This window comes from Panthera tigris, chromosome E2 (genome assembly GCF_018350195.1).
Source record: "Panthera tigris isolate Pti1 chromosome E2, P.tigris_Pti1_mat1.1, whole genome shotgun sequence".
Taxonomy (NCBI): Eukaryota; Metazoa; Chordata; class Mammalia; order Carnivora; family Felidae; genus Panthera; species Panthera tigris.
Genome location: NC_056674.1, coordinates 5,115,519 through 5,138,574, shown reverse-complemented (window position 1 = coordinate 5,138,574; position 23,056 = coordinate 5,115,519). Strand labels below are relative to the sequence as shown.

Below are 23,056 nucleotides of genomic sequence, written 5' to 3'. Positions count from 1 at the left end.
TCTGGGATTGTGATGCCTCCTGCTTTGGTTTTCTTTTTCTAGATTGCTTTGGCTATTCAGCATCTTTTCTGGTTCCATACAAATTTTAGGATTATTTGTTCTAGCTCTGAGAAGGATTCTGGTGTTATTTTGATAGGGATTACATTGAATATGTAGATTGCTTTGGGTAGTATCGACATTTTAACAATATTTGTTCTTCCAATCCAGGTGCATGGACTATTTTCCCATTTTTTTTGTGTGTCGTCTTCAATTTTTTCCATAAGCTTTCTTTTTTTAAAATTTTTTTTTTCAACGTTTTTTTATTTATTTTTGGGACAGAGAGAGACAGACCATGAATGGGGGAGGGGCAGAGAGAGGGAGACACAGAATCGGAAACAGGCTCCAGGCTCTGAGCCATCAGCCCAGAGCCCGACGCGGGGCTCGAACTCACAGACCGCGAGATCGTGACCTGGCTGAAGTCGGACGCTTAACCGACTGCGCCACCCAGGCGCCCCTCCATAAGCTTTCTATAGATTTAAGTGTATAGATTTTTTTTACCTCTTTGGTTAAATTTATTCCTAGGTATTTTATAAGTTTTGGTGCAATTGTAAATGGGATCAATTCCTTGATTTATGTTTCTGTTGCTTTACCGTTGGTGTATAGGAATGCAACCAATTTCTGTGCATTGATTTTATATCCTGCAACTTTGCTGAATTCATGAATCAGTTTTGGCAGTTTTTTTGTGGAATCTTTAGGATTTTCCATATAGAGTATCATGTCATTAGCGAAGAGTGAAAGTTTGACCTCCTCCTGGCCAATTTGGATGCCTTTTATTTTTTTGTGTTGTCTGATTGCAGAGGCTAAGACTTCCAATACTATGTTGAGTAACAGTGGCAAGAGTGGACATCCCTGTGTTGTTCTTGATTTTAAGGAGAAAGCTCTCAGTTTTTCTCCATTGAGGATGATATTAGAATTGGGTCTTTCATATAGCTTTTATGATCTTGAGGTATGATCTTTCTATCCCTACTTTCTTGAGGGTTTTTTATCAAGAAAGGATGCTGTATTTTGTCAAATGCTTTTTCTGCAGTTATTGGGAGGATCATATTGTTCTTGTCCTTTCTTTTATTGATGTGATGAATCACATTGATTGTTTTGTGGATATTGAACCAGCCCTGCCTCCCAGGTATAAATCTCACTTAGTCGTGGTGAGTAATTTTTTTTAATGTATTGTTGGATCTACGTGGCTAATATCTTGTTGTGTTGAGGATTTCTGCATTCATGTTCATCAGGGAAATTGGTCTGTAGTTCTCATTTTTAGTGCGGTCTCTGGTTTTGGAATCAAGGTAATGCTGGCTTCATAGAAAGAGTCTGGAAGTTTTCCTTCCATTTCTATTTTTTTGGAACAGCTTCGAGAGAATGGGTGTTAACTCTTTCTTAAATGTTTGGTAGAATTCCCCCTGGAAAGCCATCGGACCCTGGACTCTTGTTTTTTTGGCAGATTTTTTACTACTAATTTGATTTCTTTACTGGCTATGGGTCTGTTCAAAATTTCTATTTCTTCCTGTTTCAGTTTTGGTAGTGTATGTTTCTGGGAATTCGTCCATTTCTTCCATATTGCGCATTTCATTGGCAAATAATTGTTCATAATATTCTCTTATTATTGTTTTTATTTTTGCTGTGTTGGTTGCGATCTCTCCTCTTTCATTCTTGATTTTATTTATTTGGGCCCTTTCCTTTTTCTTTGTGGCCAAACTGGCCTAGTGGTTTATCAGTTTTGTTAATTCTTTCAAAGAACCAGCTTCTGGTTTCATTGATCTGTTCTGGTTTTTTTTGTTTTTGTTTTTGTTTTTTTTTTGTTTTTTTTTTTTTTGTTTCAATAGCATTAATTTCTGCTCTAATCTTTATTATTTCCTGTCTTCTGCTGGTTTGGGGTTTTATTTGATGGTCTTTTCCCAGCTCTTTAAAGCTTAAGGTTAGGTTGTGTATCTGAGATCTTTCTTCCTTCTTTAGGAAAGCCTGGATTGCTATATACTTTCCTCTTATGACCACCTTTGCTGCATCCCAGAGGTTTTGGGTTGTGGTGTTATCATTTTCATCGGCTTCCATGAAGTTTTTAAATTTCCTTTTAACCTCTTGGTTAGCCCATTCATTCTTTAGTAGGATGTTCTTCAGTCTCCAAGTATTTGTTACCTTTCCAAATTTTTTCTTGTGGTTGATTTCGAGTTTCATAGCATTGTGGTCTGAAAATATGCATGTGTGATCTCAATCTTTTTGTACTTGTTGAGGACTGATTTGTGTCCCAGTATGTGGTCTACTCTGGAGAATGTTCCATGTGCAATCCTGCAAATTTTCATTAACTGGTGCTTCATCTTTATACATGTATTATATGTTCCCAAATATGCTAAATTGTTCAATTCAGTGCTTCACATAATATTACACTATTTTGCCTCATAAGAAGTTTAAAAGGTTATTTTCAGGAGCCATACTATTCTTGCCTTCATAGAAAGAAATGCTTCTTCCCTAAGTCCAGATAAGTGCTAATAAATATTTTCAGATGGCTACTTTCAGACCCAAGATCCTGGTTTATATCCAACATACAGTTGCAAATTGTCATTTGTTTTTGATCTGTAATTGCTGTTAATCAATCTTTTACAAGAAAGATGTGTTGCATTAGTTGATGCTGGTTAAATACTCAGCCTTGAGAAGATACAAACTTCAGATGGGAGCACTGGAGAGTTTTTCCCTTCTAACCCTCCCTATCACTCATGTGTGGCTTCAGTGGTTTCCAGCTGCCGAGTACTTTCCCTGTGACCTGAGACATGACAACCAGGAAAGGTCCTTCCTGGCCCTGAGGAACAAAACCATGAAACATAAAGAACCTGACTGTTGATAAGTGATCCTTTCAAGGAAATATCTTGATCAAAAAGGGGAATGTGAAACTTAGTAATGGGAAACCTCACCAAAATCGATTTGGGTGGTTTTGGCAAGGGGAGGTCTTAAGGCCTCCCACTCGTGGTTAATTGTATACCCAGAAATAAAAAATGGATTTGACCTGAAATGGGCTAAACCTTGTGCCCAGATACTACTCTGCTTCTCCAGTCAGAAAGAGACTCTCTCCTCATCATCCTGGGCAATAGAACCAACAATGAAGCCACCACACGTCAAACTACCAGGTTACTCCAAAGGACTTTTAGTTCATTACAACCTTCACAACATACTCTGTTTATCCTTTCTTTTTCTTTTCTTTTCTTTTTTTAAATTTTGTCTCTTCTTTGTTCCCCAGGCATAAGTAGGGTTTGCTGTAGCTTTTTTGTACAGGATCACAATTCTGATTTATTCCTGAATAATCCCATATTTTGCTGATAAAATGACTGTCAGTGTCTACTTTTAAGGTTAACATCACCAACACTTGTCTCTCGAGTACTGTCTTTTTAGCATGGAGTAACTGAACTCAGGTTTGAGTGACATTATTGCCTTCTTTACCATTTGGTAACTTTCAATCGACCAGCAAGGAATGTGATGTTTCAGGACTGGGAACCAAGAGTGCTTGTGTGGAGACAAGATGGTGAGTGCCTGGGCTCAGGTGTGCTGGGTCTTTTTTCTGTCACTTAGTGCTACTGATTCTGGGTCTATGTGGTGCGACACTACGACTAGCATGGAACTTCTAGGATGCTACTTCTTGGCTCCCACCCCAAACTTGCAACATTATAATTTCCTAGTGGATTTCTGGAATACATAATTTCTATGCACACTAAAGCTCAAGGAGCCTTAGTTACTTGATTCTGAGCTCAGTCTTTCCATTAGAATAACATGGTGTTTTAAATATAATCATCACTGGTAACCTTGCCCACAGATTCTGCCAATAGGTCTCCATAGGAGCCTCAGGGTTCTTTTAATTAAGTGCTCCAGGTGATTCTAAGTGAGGCTATGGTAAAACATGAGGGCCCCTCAGAAACTTATTAGAGTTGAGTGCTGGCTTTGCTCCTTAACACAGGGACAGGGACATAACACTGTCTCCTCTACATGAGTCTGGAGGGGTCAGGTCCACACAGCACAGATTTCCTATGCTGTAGTAGATTGTGTGGATGTCGGTTGGAGAGGAGGCTGTATGAAGACAGGAAAGAGAAACTGGGAGAATTGATCTTGTAGGAGCTCATAGTTTTTGAATAGCTCCTGACACAGAAAAGAGTAGGAAGTTGGGCCTTTTTAGTATTTCAATGTCCTGACTGTAGATGAGTAGTTAACAGGTGAAGAGACTTTACCTTAAAAGCAAATGCTCACGTTCCAGCTGGCCGTGACTTCCCCACAAGTATCTCCTGAGAAAGAAAGCTAGGGCACAGGAGGAAGAGGATGAAATGGCTGGTTCTCCGGTAAGCCTTGCCTCCCAGGTTAGAGGCTATGTGTCATTTTTTCCTCCTGAAGTTCTATGCATTCAAAAATTGCAAAAATTTGTTTCTCTAGTTCTGATATTACTGTCTTATGAGTCTTTTCACCTACTTTTAAAACATGATATTGAATGTTATCTCTTTTGAGCATTTCTTTGCTTTATTCTAGAGCCTTCTCGCCATTCTTTCCAAACTGGCTTCCAATAGGACATGAAAACTGTCATTTTGAATTACTGTCCTGCAACTTTTAAAAATGTTCCTTTTGGGAGAGGTCTGTGGGGGAGGGCATTGAATCTGAGACTCCTAGAGTAGATGGGCTTGTGTTTTGGTGTATCAGTCAAGGAGAACAGAACATATTTAAGTCACATTAGGATGCTTTATCAGCTCTTTGTGGACTAGGATTAGGCAAATGCACAAATAAACAAGATGGACATGTGGCCCAAAATAACTTCGAAAGTTCTGGAAATGAAACAGCTTTGCTCTCCAGGATGCAAGGGGAAAAAGAAAAAAAAGATGCTGTATTTACAACACGCTCAACATTAAGGGGGAATTGGCCCTATTTGTGGCTTGTGAGTTTTATAAACCCACTGTTTTTTCTCAATTAGATTCCTATTCTGATTTACTTTTGGGTAGCAACAAGAACAGGGGTGTGATAATGCGTCCTTCCGTGTGCCTCAGGCACTGATAACAATTGGCTTCATTGAAGCAAATGTTAACTTCTTTTACTTGGCTTGGTGCTCTCTGCCACATTCCTCTTATATAACGTGAATATGTTTCTTAGTCACTCCTATGGATTGGATGGATTTACTAAGACATGTGCAGAAGCCATCGCATTCAAACTGGAGACTCCTTTCTTCTGAGTTTCTCTTTGCTTGCAGTTTCCACTGGAAAGTGAAGGCTTCCTCTCTCTCTCTCTCTCTCTCTCTCTCTCTCTTGTGTACTAGAGATACTGACTTCTGGGAGAGGCGGTTCTGTGTCAGGGAGGTTCCAAATTGTAAGTTTTCATTGTATTTCTTACTCATGTGACAGACATTCTTTTCTTCTTTGTATTTTCAGGAAAAAAAAAAAACAAGGATCACATAGTTAACAGGGTAGAGTGTCAAAATCTTAAGATACAATATAGCACAAATGCTGATTGAAATGAAAAATTACAGAGAAATACAAGACTCAGGAATATTAGCTATTTTCTTTATATCACTCTGCATGTGTGTCCATAGTGTGATTAAGTGACAGAAACATAATCATCCACAAATAGAATTATAAGTTTTATGCCATTGAGGTATTGTTTTGGGAGAATGTTTCTTAATTTAAGTCACCAAGACAACATTTTGCTCTCACTTTCAATGTGTATATTGCCCTTTTGAAAAGTTTAGATATGTGCAGGGGTGCCTGGCTGGCTCAGTCAGTAGAGCATGAAACTTTTGATCTCAGGGTTGTAAGCTCAAGCCACACATGGGTGTATATTTTTCCTCAAAATTTTTGAAGATAAAATGAAAGTTTACATATGTGCATAAAATGTAAAAGGTAGATCAGTTTTGTGTGGATATCTTCTTGTTTTTATCACCATTCTCAGTTTTGAAACCTGCTATGAATGTAATTTTACATTGGTGTCTATTGATTAATGTTTTTTGTTAGATAAATTCTAGGTCAGGGAACCCAGGTTAAAATTCACTTTCATGGGATACGTGGGTGGTTCCGTAGGTTGAGTGTCTGACTCTTGATTTTGGCTCAGGTCATCCCAGGGATGTAGGATGGAATTCCGCGTGGGGTTCTGTACTGAGTGTGGAGTCCGCTTAAGATTCTCAGCTTTTCTGGGGCACCTGGGTGGCTCAGTCGGTTAAGCGGCCGACTTCAGCTCAGGTCAGGATCTCACGGTCTGTGAGTTCGAGCCCCGCGTCGGGCTCTGTGCTGACAGCTCAGAGCCTGCAGCCTGTTTCAGATTCTGTGTCTCCCTCTCTCTCTGACCCTCCCCTGCTCATGCTCTGTCTCTCTCTGTCTCAAAAATAAATAAATGTTTAAAAAAAATTTAAAAAAAAAGATTCTCAGCTTTTCTTTATGCCCTTCTCTTCATTTCCACTTTCTCTGACTCAAATAAATAAATAAATAAATAAATAAATAAATAAATAAATAAATAAAATGGTTAATTTAAGAACATCTAGTTTTTTACATTTACTGGAAGTATGAAAAAATATTCTGTAAAGGGAAAAAATGTTTCATCCCCTAGATTATTTGTGTGTGTGTGTGTGTGTGTGTGTGTGTGTGTGTGTGTGTTCATCTATGAAAACTTTTAGAATCTAGTAATTATTAATGCTTAGAATGTATTGGTGTTGCCTTTCTTGCTTTAACCTGTAGAATCTATAATTGCTATAGAACCCATTCATTTCATGTACTCTGATAATTCTTTCCTGGTTCTTCTGCTCCTTTGTTATTCAAAAGTGAATACCTTCCCACATAGACTAATTAATACCTTGTTAGAGATGCAGACTCAGTTCCCATCCCAACTCCTGAATCAGAGCCTGCATTTTAATACCATCTCCAAATCACTGTTGTGAAATTCATTAGAATTCGATAACATTTCTGACCCACTAAAACTTTCCATCTAAGAAATGTATACAACTTATACTATATGATGTAAATGCAAGTCCTCAAATATGCATGTGCCTCTGTTGATGCCTTCAGTTCACAGTTGATCTTGGAGAAATAGAGTGTTTATAGTGGTTCTGTGAATATTATGCCATCTTCTTATCTCAAAGGTAGAGAATATATGAAAGTATATAGCTGTGTTAAAAATTATCTTACTGAGTAAGGCAAGAAACTCACTTAAGACAGGACCACTTGTCCCAGCTCTTTCCTTTCATCTTAGGTATCGTAATGAACACTGCCAGTGGCCAGTTGGCAATTGTAGCATTTATTGCAGGGGTTGCTGATATTTAGGGATGTGGCCATAGAATTCCCTCAGGGGGAGTGGGAATGCCTGAGCTTCCCTCAGTGGGAATTGTACAGGGATATGAGCTTACAAAAATATGGAAACCTCCTCTTCTTGGGTGGGGCTGACTTCCTGTATCTGAACTAACGCGAATTTCCTCCATCGTGAGTTACACGTTGAGACTACACTAGGTGGAATTGTCGCTCAAAGGAAACTTTATTTTCAACAAATAAGGAGATGAGGGGAATAACTTTCAAAGTTGTATATTGAAGAGCAGGGGTGAGTGGCTTCTTTTTATTTAGGGTTAGGATGAATATCTTAAAGGGGAGTTTTGTCATCCTATGTAAAGGTAGGAATAAGGCAGGCTCAAGCCCATGTGTACTTAGGAAACAAGCCTAAACGTGTGTCCTATGTTATATTAATGAAGGCTGTGCCCCTCTATGGGTGGAGATTTTAACATTATACTGAGGTACAGGGAAGTGTCTGACACTTCATAGTCTATCTTCTACATGAAACTATACTGGAGCTCAAACTGCTCTATGCTGGCCAAAACCTGGGGTTTTGTTCCTTCCTTGGAGGAACGTCTGTTGGAAGATTACTTGTTGCATGACTGGAATTCAGATCCCTGCTGCAGGGGAAAGAAGTGGGAATTTGTAGATGTTGAGATAAAAGTCCTCCCGATGTTTCATCTTGATATTTAGTGTCCCCGTTCTTAAGGTACCATCATCCTTTACTGATGATGAGTGACAACTCTAAATAGTGACATTAAATGGTATTGACTACTTCTTAAATTCTCATCTCCACTCCTTGTTATTGTATCAATAATATTTGGAAGTGGAAGGGTTTTTTTTGTTTTTGTTTTTGTTTTTGTTGTAGTGGGATCCTTTTTATCAATAAATATCTATGATATTCAGGATTTTGATGGTTAAAATTTCTCTTATTCTTGTCTGACAATTCTGTAACCATGCTTCCTTCTGTATGATAGATTCCACAACATTAATTTAATTTTGTTTTTGTTTCTTATCTATGTTTTATGTTTGTGGATAACAATTTTCAACTGAATATGTTTGAAGACAGTTTAGGGTTTAATTCAAATGGCAATTGACATATGGCAGATTCCTAATAAAATTACTTCTGTATTTGTCTGTATAAATATTACCCATACATTCTTTGGTCATGACTTACCTTGTTTCTTTTCTTGGTTAGTGGTCAGTGGTTTTTTCCTATCTTGGTGAGTTGTTACAACAAAATTAAGGTCATAATCTATTTATGGATGAATGTGTATGCCCTTTGTGAGAGAAATACCTCTTGAAGGTAATATTTTAATTTTGTTTTAATGTTGATTTATTCTTGAGAGAGACACAGAGACAAGAGTATGAGTGGGGGAGGATCAGAGAGCGAGAGGGAGACACAGAATCTGAAGAAGGTTCTAGGCTCTGAGCTGTCAGCACAGAGCGTGATGAGTGGCTTAAACTCACAAACTGAGAGATCATGACCTGAGCTAAAGTCGGACACTTAATTGAGCCAACCAGGTGCCCCATTGAAGGTAATTTTTTTAAACTCATAATTTTGTATCAACTTTAAGTTTTATGGTTTACTCTTAATTGTGGTTGAAACATATGCCATGAAATTTACCATTTTGGCCATTTTAAAATGTAGTGTTAAGTATATTTATGTTGTTGCAAAACCAGTCTCTGGAATTTTCTCATCTTGCAAAACTGAAACTCAGTACCTGTTAAACAGCCACTTCCACATTTGTATGTATTCTAAGCCCCAAGTGCATCTTCTTCCTTTCTCCTTCTGTCCTTTCCTTCCTTTCTTTCTTCATGAGATTCACTACATTACATTAAGTAAGTGAAATCAGTGTATCTGTCTCTTTGACTCATTTATTTCACTTAGTGTAATGTCATCACATTTTAGCCATGTTGTATAATGTGACGAGATGTGTTCTTTCTTTCAAAGCTGAATATTATTTCATTGTGTGTATATGCTACATTTTCTTTATTCATGCACCCATGGACATTTCTGTTGCTTTCTCCTGTTACTGGCTTTTCTGAATAAGACCTCTCTTGGAGACCCAACTTTGAATTCTTCTGGTTATATTCCCACAAGTGGGATGCTGGATTTTATGATAATACCATTGAAATTTTTTTTCTCAAACTCTCATCTTGTTTTCCATTGTGGTTGCATCATTTCCATTTCCTCTAGCAGTGCATAAAGGTTCCAATTTCTCCACATCTTTTCCAACATGTGTTGTTTTTATTTGTTTAATAGTGGGATGTGAAGTGGTGTAATGTGATAACCCACTGTGGTCAGATTTGTATTTCTCTAAGGAATAGTGGTTTTGAGTCTCTTTCATATGGTTGGCCACTTGTATATCATCACTGGATGGTGCTCATTCTATCCTCCCTCCAAATTTAAATCGTGTTATTTGCTTTTTGGTTGTTGGTGCACAAGTTCTTTCTATATTCTGGATATTAACTCCTTATGCTCTAAATGCTCTGTAAAAACTTTCCTTCCATTTCACAGGTTGCCTATTCACTCCACTATTTCCTTAGAATTACTTTCTTTCAATTCCATATGTTTGAGTATATTGTGTGTCATTTCACTTGGCTCAAGGCATTTTCTGGTCCTTTTCTTCAATATCTTTTGACTCATTGATTGTTTAAGAGCATATTGTTCAGTTTCTAAATGTTTGTAGAATTTCCAATTTTCCATCTGTTCTTAAAACTTAGTTTCATTCCATGGTGGCCAAAAAACATGCTTGTATGATTTTAATCTTTCCAAATTTCTTAACACTGGTTTTGTATACTATCATCTATACAGGATGATCAATGTTCAATGGAGATTATTGTGTAATATATTCTTCCTTGGTGGAGCAATCTGTTTATGTTTGTTATATGAAATTGGTCTGTAATGTTGCTTCAGGGTGCTTCTTACTGAAGTTGAATGTGGTCCTTCTATCCAGTTAAACTGGAGTGTTGACCTCTGCTACTCTTATGATGCTGTTTATTTCTTGCTTCAATTCTGTCATTTGTACTTCACCTGTATGGGATCTTGATGTTAGGTTCCCACATAATTATAATTGTTGTAGTGTCCTGTAATTTCAAGTCTTTATATTATGTCCTTTTTCTGTCATGACATTTAAAAATTTTTTTAAATACTTTTTAAAATATTTTTTTAAGTTTATTTATTTTGAGAGAAAAGGAGAGAGGAAGAGAACGGGGGAGGGGCAGAGAGCAGAAGAGAGACAGAATCCTGAGCAGGTTCTACACTGTTAGTGTGGAACCCTAGGCAGGGCTCAAACCCACGAACCATGAGATCATGACCTGAACAGAAACCAAGAGATGGACACTTACCCAACTGTGCCACACAGGAGCCTCTGTCATGAAAATTTTTAACCTTTAATGTGTATTTGTTTGGCATTAGTCATTTGGTATTGGTATAGACACACCAATGCTGTCTTTTGGCTCCCATTAGCACGCAATGTCTTTTTACATACTTTTACTTGAATCCTGTGTGTGATCTTAGATCTATGGTGAATCTCTTATAGACAAGAGATTGTAGGAGTTTGTTGTTACTGTCAGCCAATCTATATCTTTTCATTGGGACACTTTCATGTATTTACAATCAAAGTATTACTGAAAGGGAACCACTATTATTGCCATTTTTTAAATAGTTTTCTGTACTTGTTGTGGCTATTTTATGACACTTTTCTTCTCTTCCTGTATCCCATTTTGTTTCTTTGATGTTTGTAATAATATGCTTTCATGACATTCTCATCTGCTTTCTGTATTCTATAGGAATTTTCTTTGTGGTTACCATGAGAAGGACTTAAAATCTCTCAGACATATCATGTTCACCACTGCACCTACTTTGTCTTACCAATATCCTAAATTCTGCTTTTTATGTTGTATACTCTATGACATGGGTTTGTGATTTTTATGCTTTTATTATTTGTTTAAAATACTCTGTCACAGAAATAAAACTTATTTTTGGTTCCTCATTACGAACTCCAGGTTTCTATATTGGTTTAAATATATTGAGCAGAGTTTTATATGTTCATTACACTTCAGTTACTTTTAGAATCGTATTTTAACAAGACTCTCCCTTTAATGTTTCTTATAGAGCCAGTTTACTGCTAAACTTCTAGTGGTTTTTCCTGAGAAAGTCTTCCTTTCTCCATTTCTTTCTTTTTTTTTTTTTAACGTTTATTTATTTTTGAGAGAGAGAGAGAGAGACACAGAGCATGAGTGGGGGAGGGGCAGACAGAGAGGGGGACACAGAATCTGAAGCAGGCTCCAGGCTCTGAGCTGTCAGCACAGAGTCTGACAATGGAGCTCAATCTTGGGAACCTTGATATAATGGCCTGAGCTGTAGCTGGACACTTACCTGACTGAGCCACCAAGGCACCCCTTGGTTGATATTTTTTGATATTTCAGTACTTGAATATATTACCCTATGCACTGCTTCCTACAAGGTATGTGGGGAAACTGCTAGTATCTTACACTGGATCTGTTGGACAAGATCAGTTGCTTTCCTCATAGTGTTTCAAAGTTTTCTGTTCACCTCTGATTTATGATAAGTTAATTATAGTGTGTCACTATAATTTAAGATATAAATTTAAGACTTGGCATTTATCCTGCATAAAAATTCACTGAGCTTCTGGCTTTTTTCTTTCCACAAATATGGGAATTATGAGCCATTAGTTTTTCATGTAAGCTCTCTGTTCCATTTCACTCTCCTCTCATATGGGGTCGTCTTAATATGTATATTGGTTCACTTGTTAGTGTTCCAAAAGTTCATTGGACTCTGTCCTTTGTTAATTTTTGTGTGTTTGTTTTTGCTTTGGTCCTTCAGTGGACAATTTAAAACAAGTGACCTTTAAGTTCTCTGATTTTTTTTTTTTTCTGATTAAGACTTTTGTTAACCCTTTACTATTTTAAAAAAATAATGTTTATTTATTTTTGAGACAGAGAGACACAGAGCATGAACGGGGGAGAGGCAGAGAGAGAGGGAGACACACAATCTGAAACAGGCTCCAGGCTCTGAGCTGTCAGCACAGGGCCCGATGTGGGACTCAAACTCACGGACCAGGAGATCATGACCTGAGCAGAGGTGAGCCGCTTAACCGACTGAGCCACCCAGGTGCCCCTACTATTTTTTTTTTAACATATAATTTTTTAAAGTAATCTCTATACCCAACATGGGGCTCAAACCCAGAACCCTGAGATCAAACGTTGCATGCTGTACCAACTGAACCAGTCGTGCACCCCCTTTTTACTGGTCTTTAAAATGTATTTACTGGACTCTTTAGCTCCTAATTTTGTTTCATTGTTTTGCATACTTTCTGTTAGTTTGAATTTTATTTTGGCCATACATAGTTTTTCTGATATCATTTAGTTCCCCATTTGTTCTCTCTTCATTCTCCATATGCATGGTTATGATGATTAATTTGAGTTCTTTGTCAGGTAATGAATAGTTATGTATAAATTTATGGTAAGTTTTGGAGCTTTACTTCATTCCTTCAATTGGAACACATTTTTCTGTTTCTTGCTATGCCTTATGATCTTTCACTGAGAATTGGGAATTTAAAACCCAGCCTCTGGTCCCAGGCTTTATGAACTTGCCTTGTAAAGGAGAACACAAATAAAAGCTGTGCTAGTAAATCCTGGGTCCTATGAAACATATTCTGAGGATGTATAAAGTATGAGCTTTTGTAATTACCCAGTTAAGAAAGTGTGTGTTGGGTCTTATTTAGAGCACATGATTCACCTCTCTCTCCTGTTGTTTGGTTTAAGTTCTGCAGTCTCTGGTGTTTGAAGAAATACTCAGCTTTTTTTCTGAGCAGCCAGCATAATGCTTTCATAATATGCTTCCATTCCTTGAGCCCTCAGTGTCCTGTATGACAGGATCCAGTCCCCTCAGGTAGCTACAAAAGAGCCAGATCTTTACACAGGTCACTCATGTCTTATTTCTTGCACAGAGTTGAGCATTTTCTCATAATCTTGCCATGGAGTACTAGGTAGAGTACTAGAAGAGCTATTGGGGGAAAGTGTCACTAACTTTTCTTTCCTCTTTGATGTGAGTCTTTTTCAGTTTGTCCTTGCCTGGAAGTGCTTTGTTCTCCCAACTGGATTCTGGGGCACTTGAAAAGGCAATTTGGTCAGTCTGTTTCTCCTTGGGGGAGCAAAGTCTCTGTGCCTCCTATTTCTCAAGTCTGCTGTCTGGTGATGTGTATTAAGTTTTTGCATTAGCACCTTACCGTATATTGATGCAAGTGCAGTTGTGGGATCATTTATTTGGTATCTTTCAGTTATGCCTTGGGCTTGTTGACAAAGACAGGCAAAGGAGATTCTTTCCATGAGGTGCTATTGGGAAGATATGTGACTTTTGAGAATTCACAGTTAATGAAAGATTGGGAAGGTGAAGGGGAGAAGGAAGAGCAGAAGGAGTATCATGATGGATAGAACCAAACTGGGCATTTACCCACAATGAAATCCTTACTGCCTAAAGAGATTGATGAGGGGCACCTGGTGGGATCAGTCAGTTAAGTATCGCTCTTGGTTTTGACTCAGGTCATGATCTCATGGTTTATGATTCGAACCCTGTGTTAAGCTGTGCACTGAAAGTGTGGAGCCTCCTTGGATTCTCTCTCTTCCTCTCTTTATGCCTTAGCTTCCTAAATACATACATACATACATACATACATACATACATACATACATACACAAACAAACAAACACACACACACATTAAAAAAAGTTTGAAGATATAAAACATTTGGGGGAATTCCACTTTAAGACAGCTATCTTTGTGGAACAATGTCTTTATGAATACAAAGACCCAAGTCCATTTTCTAAACATGTATATGCTCTGACAGGAAATTTGAAAAATCTAGAAAGTCACCAAGTGCATGCCAAAAGTAACCATTGCAACCATTTCAAATATAGGATTGGATCAATTGTTCCGACATTTCTGATTTCTCGAAAATTAAAAGTGAAGATAAAATTTCTAAATATGATCAGTTTGAGGTATTCTTTTTGAGGGTTTTTTATTGTTTCACCAATAAATAATACCTCTTTGTTCCAAAGTCTCTAATTTTGATAATTATGAGAAGGTCTTTATCCAAGCATTGCTGTTCAATAAGATCACATAATACTGAGTTTGGAACAACTTTTCACATGTTGTGAATTAGGGAAGATCTTTAGTGAGGACTCTGTCTTCAATAACTACCAAGGTGTTTACCATGGAGACAACTTAATGAAATGAATCTGGGAAAAAGGTTAACTGTGCATCAAATCCTAATAAACAGAGCATTCGGTTTCTAGAGAATGAGTATAAAATAAATAAATCTGGGGAAGTCTTCCGTCAAAGCTCAAACTTTATTAAATGTCATTGTTTCCTGACTGGAGAGAACACTTAGAAATGTAGTAAATGTGGCAAAGTTTTTAAGCAGCCTTCACAACTTGCTCAAGAGTTTTCAACCTGAGGGGCACCTGGGTGGCTCAGTCAGTTGAGAGTCCGTCTTCTGCTCAGGTCATGATCTCGCAGTCTGTGAGCTGGAGCCCCACTTTGGGCTCTGTGCTGACAGCTCAGAGCCTGGGGCCTGCTTCAGATTCTGTGTCTCTCTCTGCCCCTCCCCCACGCACACTCTGTCTCTCACTCCTTCAAAAATAAATAAACATTAAAAAAAAAGTTTCCAACCTGAGAAAAAACCTTACATATGTAAAGAATGTGGCAAAGCCCTTCACCAGTACTTACATTTTTTTCACATCATAGAGTTTATACTGGAGAAAAACCTTACAAATGTAAAGAATGTGGCAAAGTCTATACCTGGAGTTGATGCCTTCATGGGTATCAGATAATTCATACTGGGAAGAAACCTTGGAAACGTAAAGAATTTGCTGAAGCCTTTAACCATTGCTCAGACTTTCCTTCACATCAGAGTGTATATCCTTGGGTTGAAACCCAGCAAGTGCAGAGACTATGACAAAGCCTTTAAGCCCAGGGTGGGCTCTGTTTCTTGAACTGTGAAATCATGAAGTGAGCTGAAAAAGAGAGTCGGGGGCTTAATAGACTGGGCAGTCCAGGGGACCCTATAAAGTTATAATTTTAATGTGAATTTTTTTTATGTAAGAAATTAATATTGCAGAAGTGTGGCAGAGAGAACACAGTTCTCATATACTCCTCATCCTGTTCCCTGTTCTTGACGTCGGACATTGCTCTGGTACTTTTGACAAAACATACAACTAACAAGGCACCTTAATATTATAGAATTACAGAATTATTATTTCACTAATGTCAATTATTTTTTTTTTCCTCCACAAGGATGTTATCCAAAATAGCAATTTATAGTCATTATCTCCCTGCAATATCCTTTGCTCTGTATCAGTTTTTCATTCTTTCCCAAGTTTTATACAATTCAGGTTTGAGAAACCCTGGTTTGGTGGGGTTTTTTGTTTGTTTTGTTTTATTTTGTTTTTTGTTTTTTTAATCTGTAATATGGAATTTGATGTTTTTGTCAGGATTAAAATGTGTTTATAGGTACCGTGACAAACTCTGAGGAGGTTTGGAGATGCAAACTGATAGAGAAAGTGATGGTTTATATTTAATATGGTTATTAGAAAAACAGATGAAGTGCCATGACCTCTATAATTGAGAGACTTCCAGTCTCACAGAGCAAATGTTTAAATGGTTGAATTTAAGGTTTTGGGGTAACTGCAAGGAAGGGATGATTTATGGGGGGTTATGACTTCATTTCTCTGTGGTTTTGTGAGTACAAAGGTGGCCCCTGAAGGCCATCCACAAAGAAACTAGTTGTTAGTAGTAGTAATACTTGTATTTGTTTACCTTGTAAAGAATAAAATGTAGTTGACCCTTAAACGATGTAGTGGTTAGAGGCACCAACACCGCTATACAGGTGAAAAATCCCTGTATCACTTATGACACTTCAAAAACATAATTCTTAACCGACAACTGTTGACTGGAAACCTTACAGATAACATAGTCAATTACACATTTTGTATTTTATACACACACACACACACACACACACACACACACACACACACAGTCTTGCAATAAAAGTAAGGTAGAGAAATATTAATGAAATCATAAGGAAATACATTTACAGTATTCTGTGTTTATGCAAACAAAAACTGTATGCAGAAAGAGCCATGCACTTCAAACCTGTGTTTCAAGGGCCAACTATAGTATTGTCCCAGAAACCTCTAAGTGTTTGTTAAATCACTTATCATTTCATGTCATAAAATAGGGGATTGACTTAAGTAGAGTAGAATTGTACAAAGTTTTTGTTAGACAAATTTAGAGAGACAAAACTGACAATATCCCACAGGCAGGGAGATTAGTAGCCTAGAGCCCTCTGCCTCTACAGCTCATCCAGAACCCTCTGTTGTTAAGCTTTTTCAGGTCTGGCCCTACCCTGGGCTCTCCCCTCACTGAACAGATTAAAGGAGGTCAGAGGTTTGGCTCACTGCTCCTCCCATGTCTCAATGGTAGGCGCTAATATTTTGCTGAAACCCCAAGTCAGATACATTGAAGGAAATGCTGTATGTTTTGGTGCCTTAATCTCATAATTTCTCATTACATAATATGCTTTGAAAGGGGTTGGGACAGGCCCCACCAGAATGTACCACTTTGGCATATTAGGATTATTTGGAGCTGGAGGCAGTCAAGACCCTGTGGGCTCCAGAGAAACTTTGGTACCTTCCTTAACTACATGCAGGATTCCAAATTGTGTGCCCTTTCCAAAACAAGGATTATTACCCAGGATAAATTTTATCTGAGTGATCCATGTGTATGGCAGAGCAAACATCTAATTACCTATGTCACATGGCAAGAATTTATGTCCCCTTCAAGGGTCTAATTGACTGAAGACAGATTAACAGGAGAAAATCAAGTGTAATGGCATGTGTACAAGGAATCCACCTAGACATGGACATTTTAAGGCAGGCAAAATGAGGTATACAGGTATTCTGAACTGAGGAGAAGGGGGTAGGTGCCTGGGATTTCAAGGAAAGGAATGTACTTCACAGGGTGATAGGAAGAGTAGAAGTTTAGTGATGAGACATTTGCCCTACCATAGAGATGAGTCGCTCAGAGAAAATTGATTCATTAATAACCTTTATTCTGGAAAGGACCTTCAATTTAGATTCTTCTGTATGGTGAAGGGAAGAACAAACCTTTCCCCTGAGACCATGGGGGCTTTCAAGTACTTTCAGCTCAGAATAATCCACATGCCAAAGTGGGACATTCTGGGTGGGGATGGGAGTGACTGTCCTGAACCTCTTCACCAAACACCTGCTCCTCTCCTATTCAGCCTGTCAATGCATTTCTTTATTTTGAAATCCCAGACTCCTACTCCCTTCTCCTTAGTTCAGGATGAGAGCTATACCTCATTTTGCCTGCCTGACTTTGGAATGTCCATGTGTATGTGGACTCTCCAAATTTATGCCATGGTAACTTCAAGAGCCAACCCACTGAGCCCCCTGTTTTCCATTTCTGAACATCTAATGGTCACTCAAGTTTTAAAAAATAAATATACATAGACGTTGTGAAATGGAAAAGAGGACCCAGCAGTGCCTTCAACTGTCTCCACTTTGACCTTCATCTATATTTCCTGATTCACTCCTTTCCAGCTCATCTTTTAGCTCCTGTAGAAGCCCCAGCAGGCAAAGCATCCCAGGATGGGAAAGGAAACTCCCCCCCTCTCCCCCCAGCAATAGGGATTGCCCTGAAAGAGCAAGACCCCACATCCCTGACAACAATGCAGTGATCGGCCCGACCTTCACCATCTGCATGTACCACCACCCTTTGTCCTACATTTTCTTTGTATGAACCTGGAAGAATGTTCAGCAGTTTGGAGACCGTGTTTGAGACATTAGTCCACTGCCTTCTCAGTATTGGCCTTGCTGACAAAAATCCTATTCTGGTTTTGCCACCACTCATCTCTCTTCTGCTACCTGGTGTGCAGGAAGGGGTGCAAGAGCGCCTGTCTCTGGGGTCCCAAACAGATCAAGTTCAGCCACTTGACATACATAAAATCCAAAGGCAGAGAGATGAGAAGTGGTGAGTTAAGAAAGGAAGTTATTTCAGAGAGGTCAACACTGGGAAGATGGCTGACTAATGTCTCACAGATTGTCTCCAATGTGCTGGAGACACAGGTTTATATAAGGGAAACGGGGGCAAAAGTGAGTGGGTACCTGCAGGTAGACAGTGCAGATTAAATATGTAATTGTCTAGGATTCGATCAGGGGTGGGGTCTTTCTGGTTCAGGGCAGTCCTTGTGGCTTGAGGGAGTAGTTCCTGTTCCCCTCAGGTTTGCTTTCTCCTCAGGGTCTCCCTCCTGAGCCAAGAGACAAGCTGGAAGGAACCCAGTGTGAAAACAGAATTTTCTCTAGGATTATTCTGCTGCAGCAAAGGGAGATGTCTTCCATTTCTGAGCCTGCTATACCAAATATAAATTAGATGAGGGACCTCTTTTGAGAAAAGAGCTAATACCAGAGAGGAACTTTTTATAAAGAGCTACTGGCCTGGCATGGCAAATATTTGTTTGGCAAAATTTACTCTTTCCTTTTTCTTGTGAATGTACTTGACCCTTTTTGAAATTCTGAATCCCTACCCCCTTCTCCTTAAGTCACAATGGCACATAAACATCAATCCCCTGTCTTTGAGCCTCAAATAATTGATGTTCCTATAATTAAGAATACTTTTTCTCTTGTGCAACTGTCTTGTCAGTTGAATTATTAAACTAGCCAAAGAGTAGAAAACAAATTAAGAAAAAATATGTTCCTCTCTTACACATTCATTCCATTGAAAACTGACCTTGGTGCTTCAGAGTCAAAATAAGAGATAAAGAGATAAAGACAAAGAGAAAGAGTAGCTTTCTTGCTTTGGGGGGCTGAGGAGGCTGAGGCAGGTTAGGGCCTTCAGAACTGCAAGCCCACCTCCAGGAAGGGGCCAGTGGGGTGTAGGGAAATAAAGGATCCATCCGGTTTTGACAGGAATTGTGTATGCCCTACCAGCCTTGTTCATCATGTTTTCAGTGTGGTCCTCGATTTCTCATTAAAAAAAAAAAAAAAAAAAAAAAAAAAAAAGGCTAAGAGGGGCGCCTGGGTGGCTCAGTTAAGTATCCTACTTTGGTTTAGGTCATGATCTCACAGTGAGTTCGAGCCCTACATCAGTCTCTCTGCTGTCAGTTTTGGAGCCATATCTCCCTCTCTGCTCTTTCCCAGCGCGCTCTCTCTCTCTCTCTCTCTCTCTCTCTTTCTCTCTCTCACACACACAAATAAATAAACATTAAAAAACATTTTTTTTTAAGGCTAAGAAGACATAAGGGGGGGGGGGGTTTCCAAAAGGGAAAAAGAAGTTATACGTTTAATAACAAGCCTCGCTGATGGTTTAATGCTGCCATTTTGATTTTCGTTCGACTTTGTACTTACAAAGGAAACTTATAAAAGTATAGTTTCCTTTTGTAAGAGACATTTGCATGTATAAGGGAAAGCCGGAAAGTGCCATTTAGAAGGGTCTCTTCCTCTGTGAAGCAGAAAGAGGGAGAATGTATAAATCTCCAGAAACTGATCAGTGGAGAGGGAAAGGATTTAAATCTGGATAACAACCACAGACTTGGTGACCGTTTTTTGCGTGGTCACTTCCCCAAATGCTTCCCAATAGGATCACGTGTGGAGTTTCAAGAAGGATCATTGCTGCTGCCCTCCCCCCCCAGATTCCCTCAACTAAGTGGGTGGAAACCACAGTGTTGTGCTATTGAAGTGCTCCAGGGAATTCTGTTGCAGGATTTTTTCCCTCACTACCCGGGATTCCTGGTCTTCTCGCTTCAAAGAATGAAGAGGTGGACACAAAATGAGCAACAGGAAAAAATTTATTAGAATATAAGAAAGTAAGTGTGGTAGAAAATCTCTGTTTAGAGAGAGGGGACATTTTATTGGTGTGTTTCCATTGTATGAGGGGTGGTTTATGGCCATAGTGTTTCTTGGGGGTTCTAAGTCTTGGGTCTATTACTTATTTTTAGTTAGGTCTTTTAGTCAAACTCTTGAGGGAAACCTGGGGGTGAGTAGGTAGTGTTTGTTACAGTGTTAAAAGAAACCTTATGCCTGAAGGGGTTTGCTGTGTTTGGACACTCCCAGCCTTGTTCTAAAATGTGTTTTTCCCCACCCAGGGACCTCGTGTCCTAATCTTTCCCTTTCTGCTTCCAGAATCCTATCTTTTCCTATCATAATTCTTAGGCCCAGAGTTAAGCAGGAAGTCTTCCCATTAATTTATGAGAGTTGAGTGCAGGCTTTTGCTCAAGGGGAGGTAACAGGGTCTCCTCCATAGGAGTTGGGGAGGGTCAGGTCCATGTAGCACACTGTTCCTATGCTCAAGCAGAATTTGTGGGCATCTGTGGGAGGGGAGGCCCCCCGAAAGAAGGTAAGGGAAACTCAGAAATTTGTCCCCAAGTAGAAGCTCATAGTTTCTGAATAGCTCAGGACACAAAGGACTGGAAGTTGGGCCTTTTTTTTGCATTTCAAAGTGCTGCCTGCAGGTGAGCAGTTTATAGGTGCAGAGGCTGTGTTCGTGGCTTTAAAGACATCTCATTCAGCCGCGATTTCTCCACAAAGATCTTCTGAGAAAGAAATTTAATGGAGGAGGTGAAAGAAGAAATGGCCTGTTCTCAGGTAAGCCTTGCTTCCCAGGCTAGAGGCCCAGTTGTCTTTTTCTCAGGAAATTCCATGCATGTAGAAATTGCAAAGCACCTTTGTGGCTCAGTTCAGAGAGCATCAGACTCTTCATTTCAGCTCAGGTCCTGATCCCAGGATCCTGCCATCCATCCCTGCATCGGGGTTAGTGCTGAGCATGGAGCCTGCTTAAGATTCCATTCTCTCTCTGTTTCTCTCCTCTGTTTGCATGCACATACACTCTCTCTCTGAAAGAAAATTTAAAAAAAAAAAAGCCAATGATTTCTTTCTTTCTTTCTTTCTTTCTTTCTTTCTTTCTTTCTTTCTTTCTTTCTTTCTTTCTTTCTAGTTCTGATGGTTCTGCTTTATGTTTTCACCTAATACTTAACCTTTCAGAAATGATAATCTAGGTTATGTCTTTAGAACACTCCTCCCCCATATCCCATAGACTTCACTCCCTTCTCTCCGACATGGCTTCCAGTAGGGCAACAACAGTTGTCACTTAGAATTAAATTCCTGCAAGTATTGAAAATAGTACCTTTGTGACAGATCCAGAGGGGAAGGTGTTGAATCCAAGTGTCCTTTTGCTGGTTCTGGGATAGCACTCAAGGAAAACAGTTCCCATTTAGGTCTAATCTGAATGCTTTCTCTGCTCTGGGTAGAGTAGGATTATGAAAACTCACAAATACACAAGATGGATATGAGGCACAGAATAACTTGGAACATTCTATAAAAAGAAATTCTTGCTTTTTAATATGTGGAAAACATACTCTATTTAAGATATACTAGATATTACAGGAAATGGAAAGTATATGTGATTGAAGTCTGTATAAATCCACTGTATCCTCAAAGTTGTTTATATTCTGATTTACTGTTTGTGGGTCTCAAGAACATACCAGTGATCCCATGTCCAGAGCTATAGGCACTGATATCAATTTGTTTCCTTACAGTTGATGTTACCTTTTGTTTTTACTTGGCTTTCGGCTTTCTGCCAGATTACCCCCCCCCCCCACCCGTAACGTTCATATTTTCCTTCTTATCTGTTGTAATGATTTTAAGCAGATTCCCTGAGCGATTTCCAGACACCATCACATTTAAATTGGAACCTTCTTTCTCCTAGTTTCTCTTTCCTTGTATTTTTTTTTTAAAGTTTGTTTATTTTGAGAAAGAGCGGGAGCAGGGGAGTTGCAAAGAGAGTGTGCAAATCACAAGCAGACTTTACAGAGTCAGTGCAGACCCAGACTCAAGGCTGGAACTCATGAAACCATGAGACCTTGACCTGAGCTGAAATCTAGTCAGACCCTTAGCTGCCTGAGCCACCCAGGAACCACTTCTTTGTAGTTTCTGATGAGGAAAACAAAGGCAAAAGAAATGCAGTTAAAAATAAGTTTTCTTACAACTTGCAACCCATTGACAAATACTTGAGGCTGGCAGAGGAAGATATTCCTCAAGGAATTCACAACTGCTTTAATGTTAATGCTTTTATAGAGGCAAAAGCAACCTTAGCTTGACAATAGCCAGACTTCCAGTATCCTGTAAGTCCTTAACATATAAAAATCCTTTAGAAACATCTATTATTTCCACCCCTTCCCCCTCCCACCCCCAACTGCTGGAGTCCAGCTCCAGCAACCAGGGTTCCTGAAGGATGAATGGCGTTGGGGAGAAAGTGAAGATAAAACAAAACTAAAATAAAAAACTAAAATAAAAACAAAAAATAAAAATGGACACGGACAACAGCAGTGTGTTGAACTGACCGATTTATTGTAGCAAACGTGGCATTATATTTGCTAGTGATTTCCTTGTAGCATACGTCATCTATGTTTTTCTAACATTACCTAATTTTGAAAATGTTCCTATGTGTGATCAACCTTTAAGAAATAGCATGGCGATTTTCTCATAATGTTCCCTCATACCCTTTGATTGTTGTTTAATTTCTTACATTATTCCATTATGCGTCTATGTTTATCTATAATCTATAAAGCATTTGCTTTGCTGTTTTCATGAAAGGTCATCTATCTCTCAACACCTCAAGTGGAACAGTTACAGGGACATGACCTCCTAGTTGT

General features: G+C 38.9%; 1 protein-coding gene across 1 annotated transcript in view; it reads left to right on the top strand.

Annotated features, from left to right (window-relative positions):
- The window catches only part of LOC122234242 (zinc finger protein 253-like), a 47,658-nt gene extending 29,570 nt beyond the window's left edge, over positions 1–18,088 (top strand). Inside the window, 2 exon segments of the mRNA XM_042970006.1 lie at positions 15,048–15,185; positions 17,952–18,088. Coding sequence (XP_042825940.1) covers positions 15,048–15,185; positions 17,952–18,088 — 275 coding nt within the window.
- Positions 18,089–23,056: the final 4,968 nt, after the last annotated feature.